Below are 18,706 nucleotides of genomic sequence, written 5' to 3' on the forward strand. Positions count from 1 at the left end.
GCAAATGGAGATCATTATCATTGTCTTAGAGCTTTCTTGCATACTGAAAGGACTAAGAGCAAATGAAAGGTATAATCCTTGCTACAGAAAGTCATCTGGGGGTCTATACTAAATTGGTGGGCTGGAGTCTAGTGATTATTACTCCCTAAATCAAACACTCTGACAACTTTGGGAAGTAACAAGCACTTAGGATCAAAACAGTATCTTATTATCAATATAAAATACTGATCTTTTTAAAAGTATAAGAAAATTCATTTTATTCAGTAAATTTTCATTCAGTCACTTAAAAAGGGGTCACAATATGCTATCATGCACTTAGGGTAATTGGGGAACCCTAGCATATATTGATAGGATTAAAAAAACATTAAATTCTTATTAAAATTAACAAAATACAAGCTTAAAAATGAAAATATACTCATAACTAAAAGCAACTTTTTTATGTTTTTTAAAATGTAGGATTTTAAGTACCTCATTTAGAAACCCCACTGCTATAAAGCTGGCATAAAATTTCACAAAACAAATACTTTGAGAGGGGAGGTAAATGAATGGCATAATCTGAAGTCCACAGTGCACATGAGGTGGAAATTTCTTTTCATTTTTATTACAATTTGGATTTGTTTTGGGAAGGACATTTATAATTTATATAATAGCTGATTATCCTATTATCAATGCCAAAAGGAATAGGTCTAACACCAGAAGATACACACGTGTTACATCTTCTTTGTTAGAATGAAAGCTTACATATTTTTCACTTGATGTCCCATCATATGAAATCTGTCCAATTTATTAGAATATAAACTCGATGAAGGCAGGATTTTTTTTTTTTTTTTTTTTTTTGAGACAAGAGTCTCGCTCTGTCACCTGGCCTGGAGTGCAGTGGCGTGATCTCGGCTCACTGCAACCTCTGTCTCTCAGGTTCAAGCAATTCTCATGCCTCAGCCTCCTGAGTAGCTGGGATTACAAGCATGTGCCACCACACCCAGCTAATTTTTGTATTTTTAGTAGAGACAGGGTTTCGCCTTCCTGACCTCAAGCTATCCATCTGCCTTGGCCTCTCTCAGTTCTGGGATTACAGGTATGAGCCACCATGCCTGGCCAGAATATATATATTTTTTACCACTCTATTTCCAGTGCCTAGACTAAAACCCAGCACATGGTACACGTCATACATAAGAAAGAAATGTGTACACCTGATTCACCTGGAAAGGCCTTAAATGGGTATCAAATATGTCTCTACATGTATTTTTTTAATGTAAGATTAACTTAGGAGTGACATAATAGGAGATAAATATGCCAATGATTTTATTATGCAATAATGCAATGATTATACAAATTGTGAACACCAAGAGAAACAAATTAATAAATAAATGACCATTAAAGTTAAAGATTAATTTTGGAATTCTGGTTTGAAAGTGGTATTTTTCAGGTAGGGATCTCCTGTATATTTTTGGAAATGTACCTATTATATAGTTTGTTTATTCCATGAAAACGTGCATTGAAATACTTAAACTTTGTTTTGCCAAATGCATAGTGATAAAAATGAAAGCATACTTGCTTTCAGACACTGGATCAGGTTTGTCCACCTCCTTGTAGGCAGCATGCCAACCCCCGCCCCTTACCTTCAGTGCTTAGGTCTGGCTTATTCCAGATGGGTAAAGAGAAGCGGCCAGATTTCCTGCGAGGACTGGTGTTCACCTTTCTCCAGGCACCACTCTCTCCTTTCTTCTTGTTACAACTGTTATAACTGGAAACTATGGATAAAGGGAAACTTCCTCCTCTGAAATCAGCTGTATGCTGGTCTAGCTCTGAAACAACACAAATCACAGCAGGGATAATGCAGTTTCACTGATTAAAGCAAAATACATTTCTGTTTCTCAAAGATACGGACTGTTCAAAATAATGCATTTATTTAATATCCAAGCTGGGGTTTTGTGAACCAGCACAAACTTTACTTGGAGGTCTAGAATTCAAACATTAACCAGTAAGTAAAATCACAGTTCTGGAACACTGCTATAAAATGTATATTTTTCTAATTACAAAGAGAGAAAGCCCTCTAAAAACAACTTTTAAAAGGTATTTTATAAGGGTGTGAATTTCCTGTCCTCTCTGCAGAAACCCACATACCTGCTCTGGGGAGGGGACAGCCATGCAGTACAGCTTTATTTAGCAAGATGCTGAGAGCAGCTTTGACCACAGCCTGCTGTCCTTGGCTGGGGTGTCTTTTAGCAGTTGTCTGCCCAAAGCCAGGTTGTCTTTTCACAGAGGCTCTTGACAATATTGCTTCTTGAACTCTGGGTGCGATGACGCCATTCCACAGCTTAGACATCCACCTAGCAGGAGAGGGGCCGATGCATCCCTTAGGAGCAGGCTTCTCAATAATTATACACAATTCTACGAAAGGACAGTTTGAAGACTATGGGGAAAAAACGTTAAGTGTTTCTATAGATATGCTACCTTCCCAGGTAGTTTTCGAATAAGTGAAATTACCCGATACAAAAGTGTTTGAATCTGCCTCAAAAATACAATGTATTTCAAATGAAACTGATTGTTTACATGTCTCTCTCAATGTAGAATCAATGCGTGAGTGCTGAGTGAATGAATGCATGAATAAACACATTGAAAGGAAGGTAAATTTAAAGACTGAAGAAATCTGGAAAAAAAGATTTCCTAAAAGTCCAGGTCTAAATAGCTTCAACTTCTTTGTTACATCTCCTTAATAAGGTGCACATACATTGTATTTTAATATTTCTGAAATTGGGATACTTTTTTTTTCTTTTTTCGAGATAGTCTCGCTCTGTCACCCAGGCTGGAGTGCCAAGGCGCAATCTCAGCTCACTGCAACCTCTGCCTCTTGGGTTCAAGCGATTCTCGTGCCTCTGCCTTCCAAGTAGCTGGGATTACAGGCATGTGGCAACAGGCCTGGCTAATTTTCATACTTTTAGTAGAGATGGGGTTTTCATCATGTTCGCCAGGCTGGTCTCGAACTCCTGACCTCAAGTGATCTGCCTGCCTTGTCCTCCCAAAGTGCTGGGATTGCAGGCAGGAGCCACTGCGCCCAGCCTGGGATGTATAATCACTGGCAAATTAAATCTGCCTGTCCCAAGGCAAGGGCTCACTGGCGCGTGTGGGTGGGCTCAGTTCTATAGGGAGGATAGGGGTCAACCAGCTATCGCCTCAGGTGGACTGTTTGCATTAATAGCCATAAACAGTGGGACTGCAGCCCAAATTTGCAGCACTCAATGCCAATTAAAATTCCATCAAAAAAAGATTATGCTTTGTTGCAGTATTAAAAAACACTTATATGACTAAAGGCTATAGAAAAAAAACCACATCTCCCAGGTTAGGAATGTTTTCAAAGCTATTAGACATTGCATAAAACTTTCGAGAATTGTCAAAAACTATGATCCATCTATTTTAAGTTTCTCTCTTAATGTCTAGTGCTAACACAATTGGGGGAAAAATAAAAGTACAATAGGGAACACAGACAAAATTCTGGTATTCTACAGCATGAATCAAAATTATGCAGTGATTCCTAAAGTGCTAAAGTATAAATATAAGCTGTGGTCTGAAAAAAAAAATCAACTCCTTAACTTAGCCATTAGTAGACAATTTCCTGCGGCATTTCTGCACATCTGGTGTCAGGTTTTGTTCTGAACTATCTTTTCAGTCTTGGAAGACAGAGATAAATGTCTCCTTCAGGAGCAGGGGGCAGAATTGTTTCCTGACCAGGATAATAAAAATAACATCTTCCAGGGCCAAGGGTCGACAGAGTTGCAGCACCCCTCTTTAGAAACCTTGGAGGGATGGGAAGGGGGGGTTCCACAGCTGTGAGGCAAATCCAGCATCCACATGGGCTACTATGTATCACCCCGTGTGGCTTCAGGGATAAAGGGAATCTATGTAAAAGTGAAGCTCAGGCTGCCTGCTGTGTTGTGGGTGATGAAGTCCTGTGTCCCTAACTCAGCATCCTGAACCATGGCAGGCTAACTTGGTAGCTTGCAAATAGGGTAAAAATCTTGGAATCTCCATAGTTCTTGACAAAGACTATATTCCATATAGGAGAGGTCAAAAACGATTCCTAAGAATCTTGAGACTCTGGATGTAAAAAAGACTTTAATTTAATTGACATAATAATGAAGAAAGTGGTAATTATATCAATAAGTGTATTTATTTTGTAGCAAAATTCTAAATGTATATTTAATATAGTACTTCTTTCCCACCAATTAGCTATTATAAAAATGGTGGTTTGTCTTACAATAGAGAAAATATACATATACTTTTTAGAGACAGGGTCTTGCTCTGTCACTCAGGCTGGAGTTTGGTGGCTTAATCAAAGCTCACTGCAGTCTTGACCTCCTGGGCTCAATTGATCCTCCTGCCTCAGCCTCCCAACTCAATAGCTAGGACTACAGGTGCATGCCACTATGCCTGGCTAATTTTTTTTTTTTTTAATAGAGATGGGATCTCACTATGTTGCCTGGGCTGATCTTTACTCCTGGCCTCAAGTGATCCTCCCCGCTCAACTTCCCAAAGTGATGGGATTACAGGCATGAACCACCACATCCAGCTAAGAAGATATTATTTCTATCCCCTGCTTTCCAAAACAGACTTCTGCCCATGATACCAGAAACTACAGAATCAAATCTGCTTGCTGGTCACAGAACCATTACTAAACTGGATGGTAACAAATTTTTTCTCATTTCAATTTTCTCCTGATTTTCTATTTCATTAACCTTATTGTATATATGTCTGTTCTCATAAGATGCTTCAAAGGAAAACATAGTAAGTACTGAACATATGTCTCAATAAAGGGAAAGCTTTTCAATTCATTAACAGAATGCAGGTTTTTTGGAGGGTGTGCATACAATACTTAATGAAACTTCTTATGTGGGACCTCACTCAGGAGACTCTGCACAGCAAGCCAAACATAACTTGGATGAGAGTTTTCTAATAGAGGAAAAACCTAGCTCTCAGCAAAAATGCAGCTGCCCTAGGAAGCACACAGTAGCCAAGCTGTGGCCATCCTCTGAAAGAGCAGAGAGCACTGGCACTCCGTGTCAGTGACAGGAGGTGGCGCAAGGCAGCCTGGTCAACATTCTCACCCTCAAACATCTGAATTGGCCATGTCTCTATTATAAGCAGGAAGATAAGGAAAAATGGCACTTACTTCACTGTCACTTGGGCATGCCCAGGAACTACAGGACAAGACAGGAAATATTTTGGTCCAAGAAGTGCTTCAGGTGTGCCCAAGCGGGCCAGGCAGGAGTTAAGCTGACGCCAGACGGACAGAGCCCAGTCGACAATCTTGCACACAGGATCGCAGGGGGAGGGCGCCTGACCTTTGAACTAGAGAGACAGGGAGGTGGAACCCAGGAGCTTAGTTTAGAAAATTTTGTTTTAGAAGCCCAAAATTAAAAATATAAAACTTTAAATCAAAATTGAAAAGTAGCTGAATCTTATTTAACTTTACTTGGGATGGCTGAAGGAGGGATAATAACACATACTATAGTTATGCAAACGTGTTAGTGTAATAAGCATTTTTCTTCTTTAATTCCCACCATGAGCCTGAGTTAGGCATTTTTACCCCATTTTACATATCAGGAGACTGAGGCAGGAAGAAAAAATAACTTGCCCAAGGTCCCACAGGTAATAGTGGCAAAGCCAGGGCTAGAATCTATTTATATTTTTTATTAAGGTATAATTGACAAAAATTATACATATTTGTGGTATATATCATGTTTTGATGTATGCATACATTGTGAAATTATTAAATTAAGCTGATTAACATATCTATCCCTTCACATACTTACTTTTATTTACGATCTACTCCCAGCAATCCGCAAATATACATAACTACAAAGGGCTTATCTTTAATAGAAAAATAGGATACAGCATCTCGCTGAAATAATAAAGGAGTCATTTATCACATTTAAAATGAATTCAGTAATCACTATTAAGCTAAAGAACTTCCTCTTCTTCCTCAGGCTCAACATTTCTGAAGCTCTCTGTTTAAGCTTCACTTTCTACGGTCAGCCAGGGCTGAAAGAACAGGCTTAGCTTTGTAGGCAGCTGACAGAGGGTGAGGGGTCTCCCCAGCTGCCTCATCAAGACCACATGTAGAGGAAGGGAGAAGGAGAGCAGAGCTCTCATTGTAACTCGGTCCCCAGGGAAACGTTACTTTTTCTGGGAGGACTGAATTATTCTCTTAATGACTGTCTAATAAACTGCTTCTAAAGCTCAGATTGTTAGACATCATAATGGAATCATATTTCACAGTACCCAGAGGCAGAATGTAATGTCTTTCCTAAGGACCTGAACAAACAGGAAGGGTGTCCACCTCTCTCCAAAGTGCAGATGTTGTTTATATGAAATTTCTCCTTTTGCAAGTTGACTGTATTATGGGAAAAGTGGTTATCAGACGGTACATTAAAAACTGGTGTTTCATTAAAAGGACTATCCAATAAATAGACTTTCTAGTAACTACATGTTTTTATTTCCTTCCCTAGAGATATATTCCTTCAGTGTTAATGGATAATTTTGCATAGAGGTGTGTATGCCTTCTATGTATTCTATGCCTATTTGTTATTGCCGCTAAGAAGGAAAAATCCATGTAAGTTAGTGTACTCATGAAATATGGGGAAACAAAAGAAAAGGTGCGAAAAGCTAATGAAGAGCAAGTGGTCAGTTCTGGTGTGGTTTGATAGAGTGGAGAAAGCCACCCAGCAGGTATTGCAATTGCCTTCCTTTTTCTTTTTTTTTTTTCTTTTGAATTTTACCAGCTGGAAAAATGAGGAAATTGAGCCAGGCCCTTTATCTTTCAGATCCCTTCCAGACTGGCAGTCTTGAAGTACAGACCGACACAAGCTGCTATGGTAATTCGAAAGAAGAACTGACTGACTACAGCATGGTCAGGAAAGACAAATAGATGAGGTGGGGACTTCAGCCGGGTCTCTCACAGGATGTCCAGGACATGGGATTGGTGAGGGGAGGTGGGAAGAGTGTCCCAAATATGGAAAAGGGAAGGAACTGTGGAGGAGCGGTCAAAATGGATGCTGATGTTTGCAAATAACAAAAGGGATGAATAAATGACAGGCTTCTACAAGTAAACAGTCTATGTAACTGTTACTAATTCAAGGTGCTGGATCTGATCCCCCACCTAGCATGTCCCCTGAACGAATGACTTCAAGGCCACATAGTTGTCCCTGAGTTTTCCACATGCCAACCTCCTCCTCCCTAGGCCTGAGATGTGTTGCAAGTGCTGCTCCTTCTGCCCAGATCCCCTGCCTCTCTATTCTCAGCAAACTCTTCTTCCTTTAGATAACAAATTAGCGTGACCTGCAAATCCTTCAATGTGACCACAGATAGAGAGGCCTCCACCCCAAATTCCTAAAATAAGTACTCTTCCCCACTTCCGCCCAAGTTTCTATAGTGGTACCTTACCTGTTTCTTTCACAGCACATATTAGCCACCTGTTTAATTAGCATGATTTGAGTGTTGTACCCATGAAGTCGGACAGAATTAGAACTGGGAACACAGAGTTTAATCTGATGTCATTTATCAGATTTGTGGCCCTGCCACTCAAGAAGAGACAAGCCTTAAATAGTTGAATCCAGTCCAGTGGTGAAATAGCATAGGTAAAGGTTACAGATTCAAATACAAGCTGAGAACTAGGTAATGTGTAAACTGAATCTACCCTACTTGGAAGGCATGGACTTAGACGCTTGTACACAGTGACTATTGGTGGGACTCTACTGGCTTTTTTTCCTGTTATTGAGGAAAGCCTAAGGCCAGATCACAGGTCCTCAACAAGCCTGGCCGATACATAGACTTGGCCAGCCAAGAAAATAACCCTAAATTTTCATGGAAAGAGAACCCAGGTCTCTTGAGATGGAAAAAATTTGGGGGGATGGGGACAGGGGGTGTATTTTTATCTTCATTAATATTCAGAATTAAATATAATCAAACATTATTTTTTGGGTTAGGATGAGAGAATCATATATTGGGTGTTTTTAAATACTTGAAATGTTAACAGGAATTTCATATATTAGAATAGCTTCATGTCCAGTTAAAAATGGTAACTGAGTTCAGGGTTGTGGTCTTAAGAAGGGGTAAGAGGATTTTTTTAAGTTTATGTAAATGGTACAAGAATTAAGAGAACATTTGAGCCACAATTTATAAATTTAATTTTCTGGTTTTATAAGAGTTAATTAAGTACTTGGGAAGATTTGTCAGCAGAAGTTCTTAAAAAGAGAAATAAAATATATTAAAGTTTCAAAGACCAAACTATTTAAAGAAATGTAATGAGCTATGAGTCCCTTCAAAGGTGATTGTTAAATTTTGCTAGATTTATACATAGAAAGATAAATTAACTTAAAAGCCTGAGGGAAAGCCGGGTATTTGGATGTACAACTCTTAACACACTGGATACATTTTTTAAAATAGCGCTTGAATAATGCCTCCTGAATAAAAACTGTCCTCCAAGGTCCCAAATCCTACAAAGATAGTTTCTTTTTGAAGGCCTGTCTTTCCATGAGAACACTAGCTCTCTGAGGGTGAGAGGACCCCCGTCTTGTCTCACAGTCCCCAGGCCAGGGGCAAATGTTTACAGAATAACCAGCTAACACTGTTCTGATGCACTTATCACACTGCGTTTTGATGATCAGTTGCCATGGCTATATGTCCTTTCAATCTTAGTACTGGATCTTCCTTGGTGTGCCACAAAGTGAGAATTTAGAAAATGCTCTGACTGACTGACGGGAAGAAGAGGCTGAGAAGTTCTAAGTCTGGATGTCTGATAACAAAAAAGGAAGTCGGCGGGGGAAACCTGGAGTTAGGTTTGGGGACAGGACGTGTTGAATTTGTTATGTGTGCAGTATCAGATGGACTGCATTATAGAGACCTATAGCTGATTACATGAACTTAACACAAAATAGAGGGGTACGCAGGCAAAGGAGAAAGCTGGATCAATTTTTAAACATGAATTCTGGAAGAAACATTACTTACATATATGTATATATAGTCCCTCACCAGGTCTTACAAATAGTAAGTGTTCAAAAAAGTTTTTTTAACTTAATAAGAATGACATTAAATATTTCGTATTCTGGGTAAGTGATGAGATGCTGTATCTGGATTTGTAGTATGTTCACCTGGTATTAATGGTAATGAAAAACAATTTTATTTTCCTAAAAGTAAGGTCTCGGATAAAATGCTAACATCACCAAAATGCACAGAGCTCTTTCAGCATACATTTTTCCAAAATTTAAAATGTGCACATTTTATTATTTTTATTTTATTTTTTTTTATTATTATACTTTAGGTTTTAGGGTACATGTGCACAATGTGCAGGTTTGTTACATATGTATCCATGTGCCATGTTGATTTCCTGCACCCATTAACTCGTCATTTAGCATTAGGTATATCTCCTAATGCTGTCCCTCCCCCCTCCCCCCACCCCACAACAGTCCCCGGAATGTGATGTTCCCCTTCCTGTGTCCATGAGTTCTCATTGTTCAATTCCCACCTATGAGTGAGAACATGTGGTGTTTGGTTTTTTGTCCTTGTGATAGTTTACTGAGAATGATGTTTTCCAGTTTCATCCATGGCCCTACAAAGGACACGAACTCATCATTTTTTATGGCTGCATAGTATTCCATGGTGTATATGTGCCACATTTTCTTAATCCAGTCTATCGTTGTTGGACATTTGGGTTGGTTCCAACTCTTTGCTATTGTGAATAGTGCCGCAATAAATATACGTGTGCATGTGTCTTTATAGCAAGACTAATAAAGAAGAAAAGAGAGAAGAATCAAATAGATGCAATAAAAAATGAAAAAGGGGATATCACCACCGATCCCACAGAAATACAATCTACCATCAGAGAATACTACAAACACCTCTATGCAAATAAACTAGAAAATCTAGAAGAAATGGATAAATTCCTCGACAAATACACCCTCCCAAGACTAAATCAGGAAGAAGTTGAATCTGTGAATAGACCAATAACAGGTTCTGAAATTGTGGCAATAATCAATAGCTTACCAACAAAAAAGAGTCCAGGACCTGATGGATTCACAGCTGAATTCTACCAGAGGTACAAGGAGGAACTGGTACCATTCCTTCTGAAACTATTCCAATCGATAGAAAAAGAGGGAATCCTCCCTAACACATTTTATGAAGCCAGCATCGTCCTGATACCAAAGCCAGGCAGAGACACAACCAAAAAAGAGAATTTTAGACCAATATCCTTGATGAACATTGATGCAAAAATCCTCAATAAAATACTGGCAAACCGAATCCAGCAGCACATCAAAAAGCTTATACACCATGATCAAGTGGGCTTCATCCCTGGGATGCAAGGCTGGTTCAACATACGCAAATCAATAAATGTAATCTAGCATATAAACAGAACCAAAGACAAAAACCACATGATTATCTCAATAGATGCAGAAAAGGCCTTTGATAAAATTCAACAACCCTTCATGCTAAAAACTCTCAATAAATTAGGTATTGATGGGACGTATCTCAAAATAATAAGAGCTATATACGACAAACCCACAGCCAATATCATACTGAATGGGCAAAAACTGGAAGCATTCCCTCTGAAAACTGGCACAAGACAGGGATGCCCTCTCTCACCGCTCCTATTCAACATAGTGCTGGAAATTCTAGCCAGAGCAATCAGGCAGGAGAAGGAAATAAAGGGTATTCAATTAGGAAAAGAGGAAGTCAAACTGTCCCTGTTTGCAGATGACATGATTGTGTATCTAGAAAATCCCATTGTCTCAGCCCAAAATCTCCTTAAGCTGATTAGCAACTTCAGCAAAGTCTCAGGATACAAAACCAATGTATAAAATGTGCACATTTTAAATAACACCGTATAACACACATGACCTGAAGGGAGTAATTCTTTTTAGAATTATATTTTATTTATAAAAATCAAATCCCTTTTTGGTGGTATGGAGGGTTCACACAAAAATAAATATTTATTTACTTTTAGGAGAAATACCCCTTGATTAGAATTCAGGCACAAGGCTGGGCGTGGTGGCTCACGCCTGTAATCCCAGCACTTTAGGAGGCTGAGGCGGGTGGATCACGAGGTCAGGAGATCGAGACTATCCTGGCTAACATGGTGAAACCCCATCTCTACTAAAAATACAAAAAATTAGCCGGGCATGGTGCCAGGCACCTGTAGTCCCAGCCACTCGCGAGGCTGAGGCAGGAGAATGGCGTGAACCTGGGAGGCGGAGCTTGCAGTGAGCCGAGATTGCGCCACGGCACTCCAGCCTGGGCGACAGAGCAAGACTCCGTCTCAAAAAAAAAAAAAAAAAAAAAAAGGTCAGGCACAGAAACGAACTGTGTATTTTACAAGAAAGAAGATTCACATAAATCTTTGCTTTACCAAGTAATTATGATATTAAGACAGGGGACAATTGTGAACACTGGTATGTCCTATGTGACGGAAATAATTTGGCCAAGGAAAAACAAAAAAAAGATTCTGTGATACCAGCAGCTCTATTAAATTGATATCACTGTACTATCTGAGGCTTTGGGATCTGTTACAATTTTCCTTCTCTTCAAAAGAGGAATGATCATTATACAACTCTTTCATATTTTTTAAGCAACAATTCTGAGATCATGTATTATATAATTAATGATAGTTTAATATTTCCTACTAAAAAGGGTATAATTGTTTTTTATTAAATACTAGTAGAAAGCCTAGTATTGTCCTGAAAGGTCGATTTTCTTGTATCTCTCCAAGGAACTAGAAGAAGAAATTGTGATCAATTGCCAGTGTGCTTTAAGTGCCCACAAAGATTAGGTTCTGTGACATTACGAGATTTCTGATGTTTTGCAGGACTCATCCATTCCCTTGTACACACACCCCAGGGGCTGTTTTATTAGCCTACTTCAAGTAGGTTACTGGTATAGGAAGTGCTTATTGGTATAGGAAAGGCATTTCCTTTTTTCCACTTTCTATTCTTTGTAGCACACCCCACTCTCAAATGCAATGGAAAAGAGAGTGAACCTGAAGCTTGGAACTTTCCTTTCAAAATAAGTTAAAACAATTTTTATCAGAGAGCTGGGGGGAGGGGTGTATACTTTACCTGAAATAGTGCCAATCCTACATAATAAAAATGGTGTCTTTTCTGGTTATTTACATGAATTATCTTTGGCAATGGGATTTAAATATTGACAGTGATAAAGTTAATGCAAGTATTGGTAATTTGAAAAGCTACAGACCTATGACTGTCTTTACCTCACCATCCATCCTTGTTGAGATCATACAGTGGCTAGGCTTTGGCCAAAAGCATATATTTATGACCAAGTAACTGATTTAAATATAACATGGGGTAGATTTCTCTCATTAAATTCGGAATTTCAGATATTAATTATAATTACCAGTGGCAGACACTGTTCAATGAATTCCCAAAAGCCATTCTCACCCCACACTTCTCCCCGCCACCATCTCCCCCGCCCCAGCGCACACACATGCACAGACTCTAACACAATAGACACAGAAATTTGTTCAAGCACTTGGTGGAGAGCTTCAATCTTGGAAAAGCAGGTTTGGCCATGGTCTGGGATGAAACCAGTTTTAGTTAATGAAAACATTAAAGAGAAGTCTTATGTTTCTGGAAAAGTGCTTTCCTCCCTGATAAGGAGGAGACTGAGGAAGCCGAAGCTCTCTATCCTTCGCTGCAGCCCGCTTTCTGCCCTTGAACATGTTTTCACAAGGGCACAGTGTCTGCAGCCTTGTGGGCACACTGCAGTCTTGAGGGGAGGGTCAACAGACTCCCCTGGACCTGGGACCTGAGACATTGGACATCTACCACAAGACATCTGGTTATGTGAGGGGGAAAATCCTCTTTCTGTGAAGCAGCTAGCAGTTGATGTGTTATTAGCAGCTTAAAATCCTGCAATAATGCAATGACAATACTGTCCTCCAAATGTGGCCCATTGTGCAGGATTAAATGAGAAAATCTTACTAAATCAAACTCTATTATTTCTAATCTACCTTGACACTCAGCTACTGGCCCAATTTAAAAATATTAAATAATGATGTGTTTGGTCAGCTCTCGATTATTTTTATCATTTGGGAGAATATAGAATACTTATTTTGTTATTCTGTGAAAGTTATTAAAAGTTATTATTACTCTTGAAAATGTGTCAAAAGGTAGAGAACTCTACTCTTTCATGTGGCTGAATATTTACCATAGTGTAGTATAACAGGCCTATTGCAAAATGTGCCCACAGGGGTGTATGTTTTGAAGGTTCCAAGAAAGACGTAAGTTTTCCTTAAGAAAAGTGATTAATTTTCTAACCAAGCCTTCTACAGCATTTAGAACTTGGTGAGATTCCTTGAGAACAGCTGATAGCCATGGTAAAACTAATTTGCTTTTTCTTGTAGTTAATGTAGTGCAGAAATTGTTATGGGTTTCACATTCATTATGTTTTTTGGCCCTTGAATGTTAAAAAACTGTACTTGCCCAAGGCTGCATAGTTAGTAAGTGGTGGAACTCAAGCTGAGATCTCCTGACAACTAAAACCCCCCCTCTCCTGGCAATAGGCTACAGTTGCTGTTTGTTACCTTATTCACAACTTTCCTTCGTAAGAACCTCTGCAGCAGTCCTTGCATGGGCTCGCCATCCCACCGCAGCTGCACCCAGCGGAAATGCTGCTGCACCAGCAAGTCGGAGCCCTGGAGACAGGCCTTGGCGATGGTTCCCATCAGAAAGCAGTTCTCATGAAAGTAATAACATTCGGACATTCCATTTCCTGAAACAAACCAAAAAGCAATGGCCCATCCTCAGTGAGTTATGTTATGGGACAGATTCAAATTAAAATAACTTAAAGAACATGAAGTATAACTGGTACTCTGGGAAACAGAAAGATTAGAATATTACGGAAGCTTGCTTCTCAGCATGGTCCCTCTATTAGCATTACCTTTTTGGAAAGTGCAGGGGCTTTCAGTGCTGCGATTTTCAAGAGGTGCCAAAAAGTCCCTCAATAACTCAGACAGTGAAGATTTTTCTAAATTCTCTAAAATGATGATGATTTTCTTCTTACTGGGAGATTGTTTCACTGGGATCAGACAAGCTATAATAAAAAAGGAAATTCAGTGATTCAAGCTTTTGACAAAAATTTATACAATTTGGCAAAACTAAAAAATCTGAAGTTATAAACATTAGCAAAGATGTGGTATAATGGGAATGTTCTTAAATTGCTTGGGGAATGAACAACTCTGGAAAACTGTTAGGTATTATTTGATATGTTTGAACACACTCACAATGATCCAACATTCCTTGTTCTACAACAAGTCTCAAATGGAATCACCCCAATGTCCGTCAACAATAGAATAAATGAATAAATAAGAGTATGTTCATACAACAAATAGAAAGCGAACAAATGACAACTGTCACAACATGCAAGACTCACAAACAATATATTAAGAAGCAAATCATGAAAGATTATATACAATGTGATTTCATCATGTAAAGTTCAAAACAGGCAACACTAAATCTATAATTTAGGGATTCATACACAGGGAGTAAAACTATAAAGAAAAGCTAAGAAATGATTATCATGAAAGAGTAGTGGTTACTTCCAAAGGGAAGGGTTTGCAATAAGGGGGACAGACCACACAGTCACATTCTGAGAGCTGAGAATATTTTATTTCTTGGCCTAGTCAGTGGTTACATGGTTATTTTATTTTAAATTATTAATTAATCTGTAAACGTAAGTAGTATGTATTTTAATATATCTATTTCATAATACAAAAGGTGAAAAGCCCTTAAATGACCTTTAAATTATGCATATGTAAAATGTTCATAAAATTATGTAGACAGGGCCAGGCACGGTGGCTCATGCTGGTAATCCCAGCACTTTGGGAGGCCGAGGTGGGCAGATCACTTGAGCCCAGGAGTTGGAGGTCAGCCTGGGGAACATGGTGAAACAGTGCCTCTACAAAAAATTAGACAGATATGGTAGTGGGCAACTGCATTCCCAGCTACTTGGGAGGCTGAGGTGAGAGGATCACCTGAGCCCAGGAGGTTGAGGTTACAGTGAGCTGTGATTGTGCCACTGCACTGCCGCCTGGGCAACAGAGCAAGACTGTCTAAAAAAAAAATGTAGACAGGACCTCAGAGAGATAAGTAAATCGCTCTTTCCATTTTCCAGATCTCAGAGAGGCTGAAGTAATTTGCAGTCTCAGAAACAATGGTAAGGGAGGAGTAAAATCCAGGACTTCTGACTCATATTTTCCCATTCCTTTCACTCAGGATGGGAAGGACTGACTTCCTGTCAACCCAAAATGAAAGCTGGAAAAGTAAATGAAAAATTAATATTATATATAGGAAATGAATAAGGGCACAAAACATACTTAAAACAGTACCTGGCACCTACTAAGCAAAAACTATTAATATTTTAGTTAAAATGTATTATATATGGCGCTTCCCATATACTAATCAATTACAAAATAAAATCACTTTAGTTTCTTGAAGATTCTAAGATGCCACAGTTTTAGTCAAATTAACCTTGAAAAGAGACTAGTTTAGGATACTTGAGAGTAACATACCAAATGGTATACATTTTACAAATATTCATGATAGTATATTCTCAATTCCTTCTTGTTACTATAGACACAATGCATTTTCATTTTCAAAAGAACTCCTTGAACATTGTAAATGAATCTCTTCTCAGACAGAAATGGCTTTTCTGGATGCTATGAAAATTTAAAAACTAAAAGGCTAGAAATAATCACAGCCACCTCTCAATCTAGTTGTACTTGTGGAGGGCTGTTAACACTAGCATCTAGTGTGTGTCAGATCCCTTTCAACACAGCTGTTTGGTAAAGAATGTTAAAATTCTATGTTTCTTTGGGTTCAAATGTTATTTCAGAAATAGATGTATTGTGGAAGTATGAGAAATCTGTAGTTGGTTAAAACAACAATGGAAAACTAACAAACATTTTTAATTCAGTGATTAAAAAAACACACAGGATTGATGGTTTATGTATCTGGTTTTCTGTAACTGAGGACTGAAAGTCTCCAGTTTTTCCCTGATTTCTGTTAAGTGCATCGCCAGTTTAAGTGGCTCTGAAGCTGCTGCAGCCAGCCAGAATGTATCTGAAGGAAGGAATATTTCCTTGCATTTCAACAAATGTTTATCCAATGCCTCTTTGCTACAGGTACTGGATGCTGAGTGCTATGGCATGCCAGAAGTGACTCATTCTAACTGGGGGTGTGTAGCATTTTATTTATTTTTTTGAGATGGAGTCTTGCTCTGTTGCCCAGGCTGGAGTGCAGTGGCATGATCTCAGCTCACTGCAACCTCCACCTCCCGGCTTCAAGTGATTCTCCCACCTCAGCCTCCCGAGTAGCTGGGATTACAGGTGCACACCACCATGCCAAGTACAAAAAAAAACTTTTTGTATTTTTAATAGAGATGGGAGTCACCATGTTCGTCAGGCTGGTCTCAAAGTCCTGACTTCGTGATCCACCCACCTCACCCTCCCAAAGTGCTGGGATTACAGGTGTGAGCCACTGCACCTGGCCAGCATTTTAAACTAAGTTTAAGAAATGGCACTGGCCAAAGAATGGAGGCTGGGCAGGATTCAATTCTAGAAGGGAATACGGCATCAGATCAAGGTCAGAATAGTTACAAAAGCGGCATCATGGTGAGCTCAAAGCTGATCCATATAGCAAGTCAGGCCAGGGCTGGGAACTTGGGGTGGAGCCACAAGAGTGGCAGGGGGCCCAGCAGTCACAGCTGTGGAAGGCAGGCTGCATCTTCATCCTGAGCTGCATGAATCGCTGGACCCATCCCCAGTGATTCTCAGCGATTCTGATTTAATTGCGCTGTGCTGGGCCTGGGGCACTGGGATTTCATAAAAGCTCTCTAGTGACTGGAATGTGCAACCAGGGGCGAGATTTGCTAATATGAAGCCTCAGGACCGAGCCAAAAATGAAAAGTAGAGACCCAGAATGTCTTGTTGGGAGGGAGCTACTAGTTCTGGGAATCAGTAGAAGTCTTTAAATAGGGGGATAAACAGGATTTGACTCCTGCTCTGAGATCTTCGCTGGTGCAGAGAATTGGCTGAGGAGGAAAGACACAGTAGAATACACCTCCTAGACTCTTACTGCTATGGTTAAGGAAAGAGATGATGGGAGCCTCACCCAGGACCAAGGCACAGAATGAAAAGGCATTTTGAGACCAAATCAGTAAATCTCAGTGGCTGACTTATTGAAAGAGGGGCAGAGAGGAAATACTGGAGACGACTCTGAGATTTCCACCAGAGAAGAGGCTGAGCGGTTAATGGAGGCAGAGAGCAGATGACCAAGCATGTACTTGGGGAGGAGGTGGTGGTGATGCATTATGTTTCAGGCTTGATGTGTTTGATGAGTGAAGCATTGCTTCTCCGATGCCCAGCAGGTGGTGGTGCATGAGGGTGAGGGCATCGAGGAAGGATCCAGGCCGGAGATAAAATAAATGAGTTTTCAGGCATGCTGGGGTCTCTTGGAAAGAGGCAATATGCTCATTCTCCTGGGTCCTCAAGCAAAGACTGTATTGCTAATGACCTAATACCTCTCACATTCAATGGACAGTTTGTGCCCTAGACAAAAAGGGGGAAGGGTTGCTATACATAAGCATTGGGTTATCTTTCCACTTCATCTTTATCTTAGTCTCCCATGAAGTAGGAATCAAGGGTCAAACAGCACAGGTTTCTTTGGGGAAAAGCTTTGTCTTCATTCGCTTGCCTCATTGCCTCAGTTTTTCATTAGCACCTACTTTTCCATCTGACCACTTAAGCTCAACATCCTTCGTCAAGGTGGGGCAAAGGTGAATTTTATTTTAGTTGAGAAATAGTATGTGTATAGTTCAGGTTATTCTGCATAGTTTCAGGTCTAAAATATTAACCAGCCACAGAAGCAGGAACTCATTACAGTTTCAAGGATCGACCGGTCTCTGATCAGGGCTTATGGAGAGGTGAAAGAAGGCCACGCACCCCATGTTACAGCTACAGGTTCCTTTATACCTACTGCCAAAAAGTCAGCCATTTGAATTCCCTTTGCTTTGTGCTACTTCAAAACGCTATTTCTGAAACCAGTCTGCTCTTTTTGACCTTTTTCTTCCAACTTCATAGGCTCTCTCAGCCCTGCTCCTCTCTTGCAGGTTGGTAATTTTAACTGGACACTGTCTTTGTGATGCTCAGGGCTACATCCCAGTTTTGTACATCCTTATATTAAAAGTCCCAGAGAGTGAATTCTGCAGCCAAACTTATCAGTTTAAAAATAATTAGCATATCGCATTTCTAGCTAAACCCAACCTGCTTTGTGTCGTAGGTGACTGACTCCAAGTCTATAATCTCCCCTTTGAGGACAGAAAACAGCCCCTCTTTTCCATGTGCCCTTAAACCCCGGGCTCTGGAGGAACGATGTTCTGAGAGGCCAAGTGGGAAGCACAGGGCAAGCCTTTAAAGAGTCTCCAGGAATGCAGGGTCCAAGGAGGTAAACTCATTTCTGGAGACTCCAATTGTCAAAGTCTCCTATTGTAACAGCAACCCTATCCTCATTACTTTTACAAAGCAAAGTTCCCTTGAAAAATTCAGAGTATTACTTTAAAATACCCATCTAGTGTTTAAATTTTTTTCTATTCTACTGTTTACAGTCACTGTAATTTTAAAAAGTATCATCTTGCTAACCCAAGT

The 18,706-nt window shown here is 39.7% G+C and overlaps 1 protein-coding gene across 5 annotated transcripts in view; it reads right to left on the minus strand.

The window, feature by feature from the left end:
• The window catches only part of CTTNBP2 (cortactin binding protein 2), a 164,494-nt gene that overhangs the window by 12,157 nt on the left and 133,631 nt on the right, over positions 1–18,706 (minus strand). For 4 of the 5 annotated variants that reach the window (XM_030825556.1, XM_030825553.1, XM_003261241.3 and 1 more), the window contains 5 exons: positions 13,945–14,097; positions 13,589–13,776; positions 5,168–5,346; positions 2,125–2,330; positions 1,620–1,805 (listed from right to left, as the gene is read on the minus strand). In XM_030825556.1, coding sequence (XP_030681416.1) covers positions 1,620–1,805; positions 2,125–2,330; positions 5,168–5,346; positions 13,589–13,776; positions 13,945–14,097 — 912 coding nt within the window. Of the gene's footprint in view, positions 1–1,619; positions 1,806–2,124; positions 2,331–5,167; positions 5,347–13,588; positions 13,777–13,944; positions 14,098–18,706 lie in introns of those variants that run through there. The other variant, XM_030825555.1, reaches the window with a different exon arrangement.

The sequence above is a fragment of the Nomascus leucogenys genome, chromosome 13 (genome assembly GCF_006542625.1).
Source record: "Nomascus leucogenys isolate Asia chromosome 13, Asia_NLE_v1, whole genome shotgun sequence".
Lineage (NCBI taxonomy): Eukaryota > Metazoa > Chordata > Mammalia > Primates > Hylobatidae > Nomascus > Nomascus leucogenys.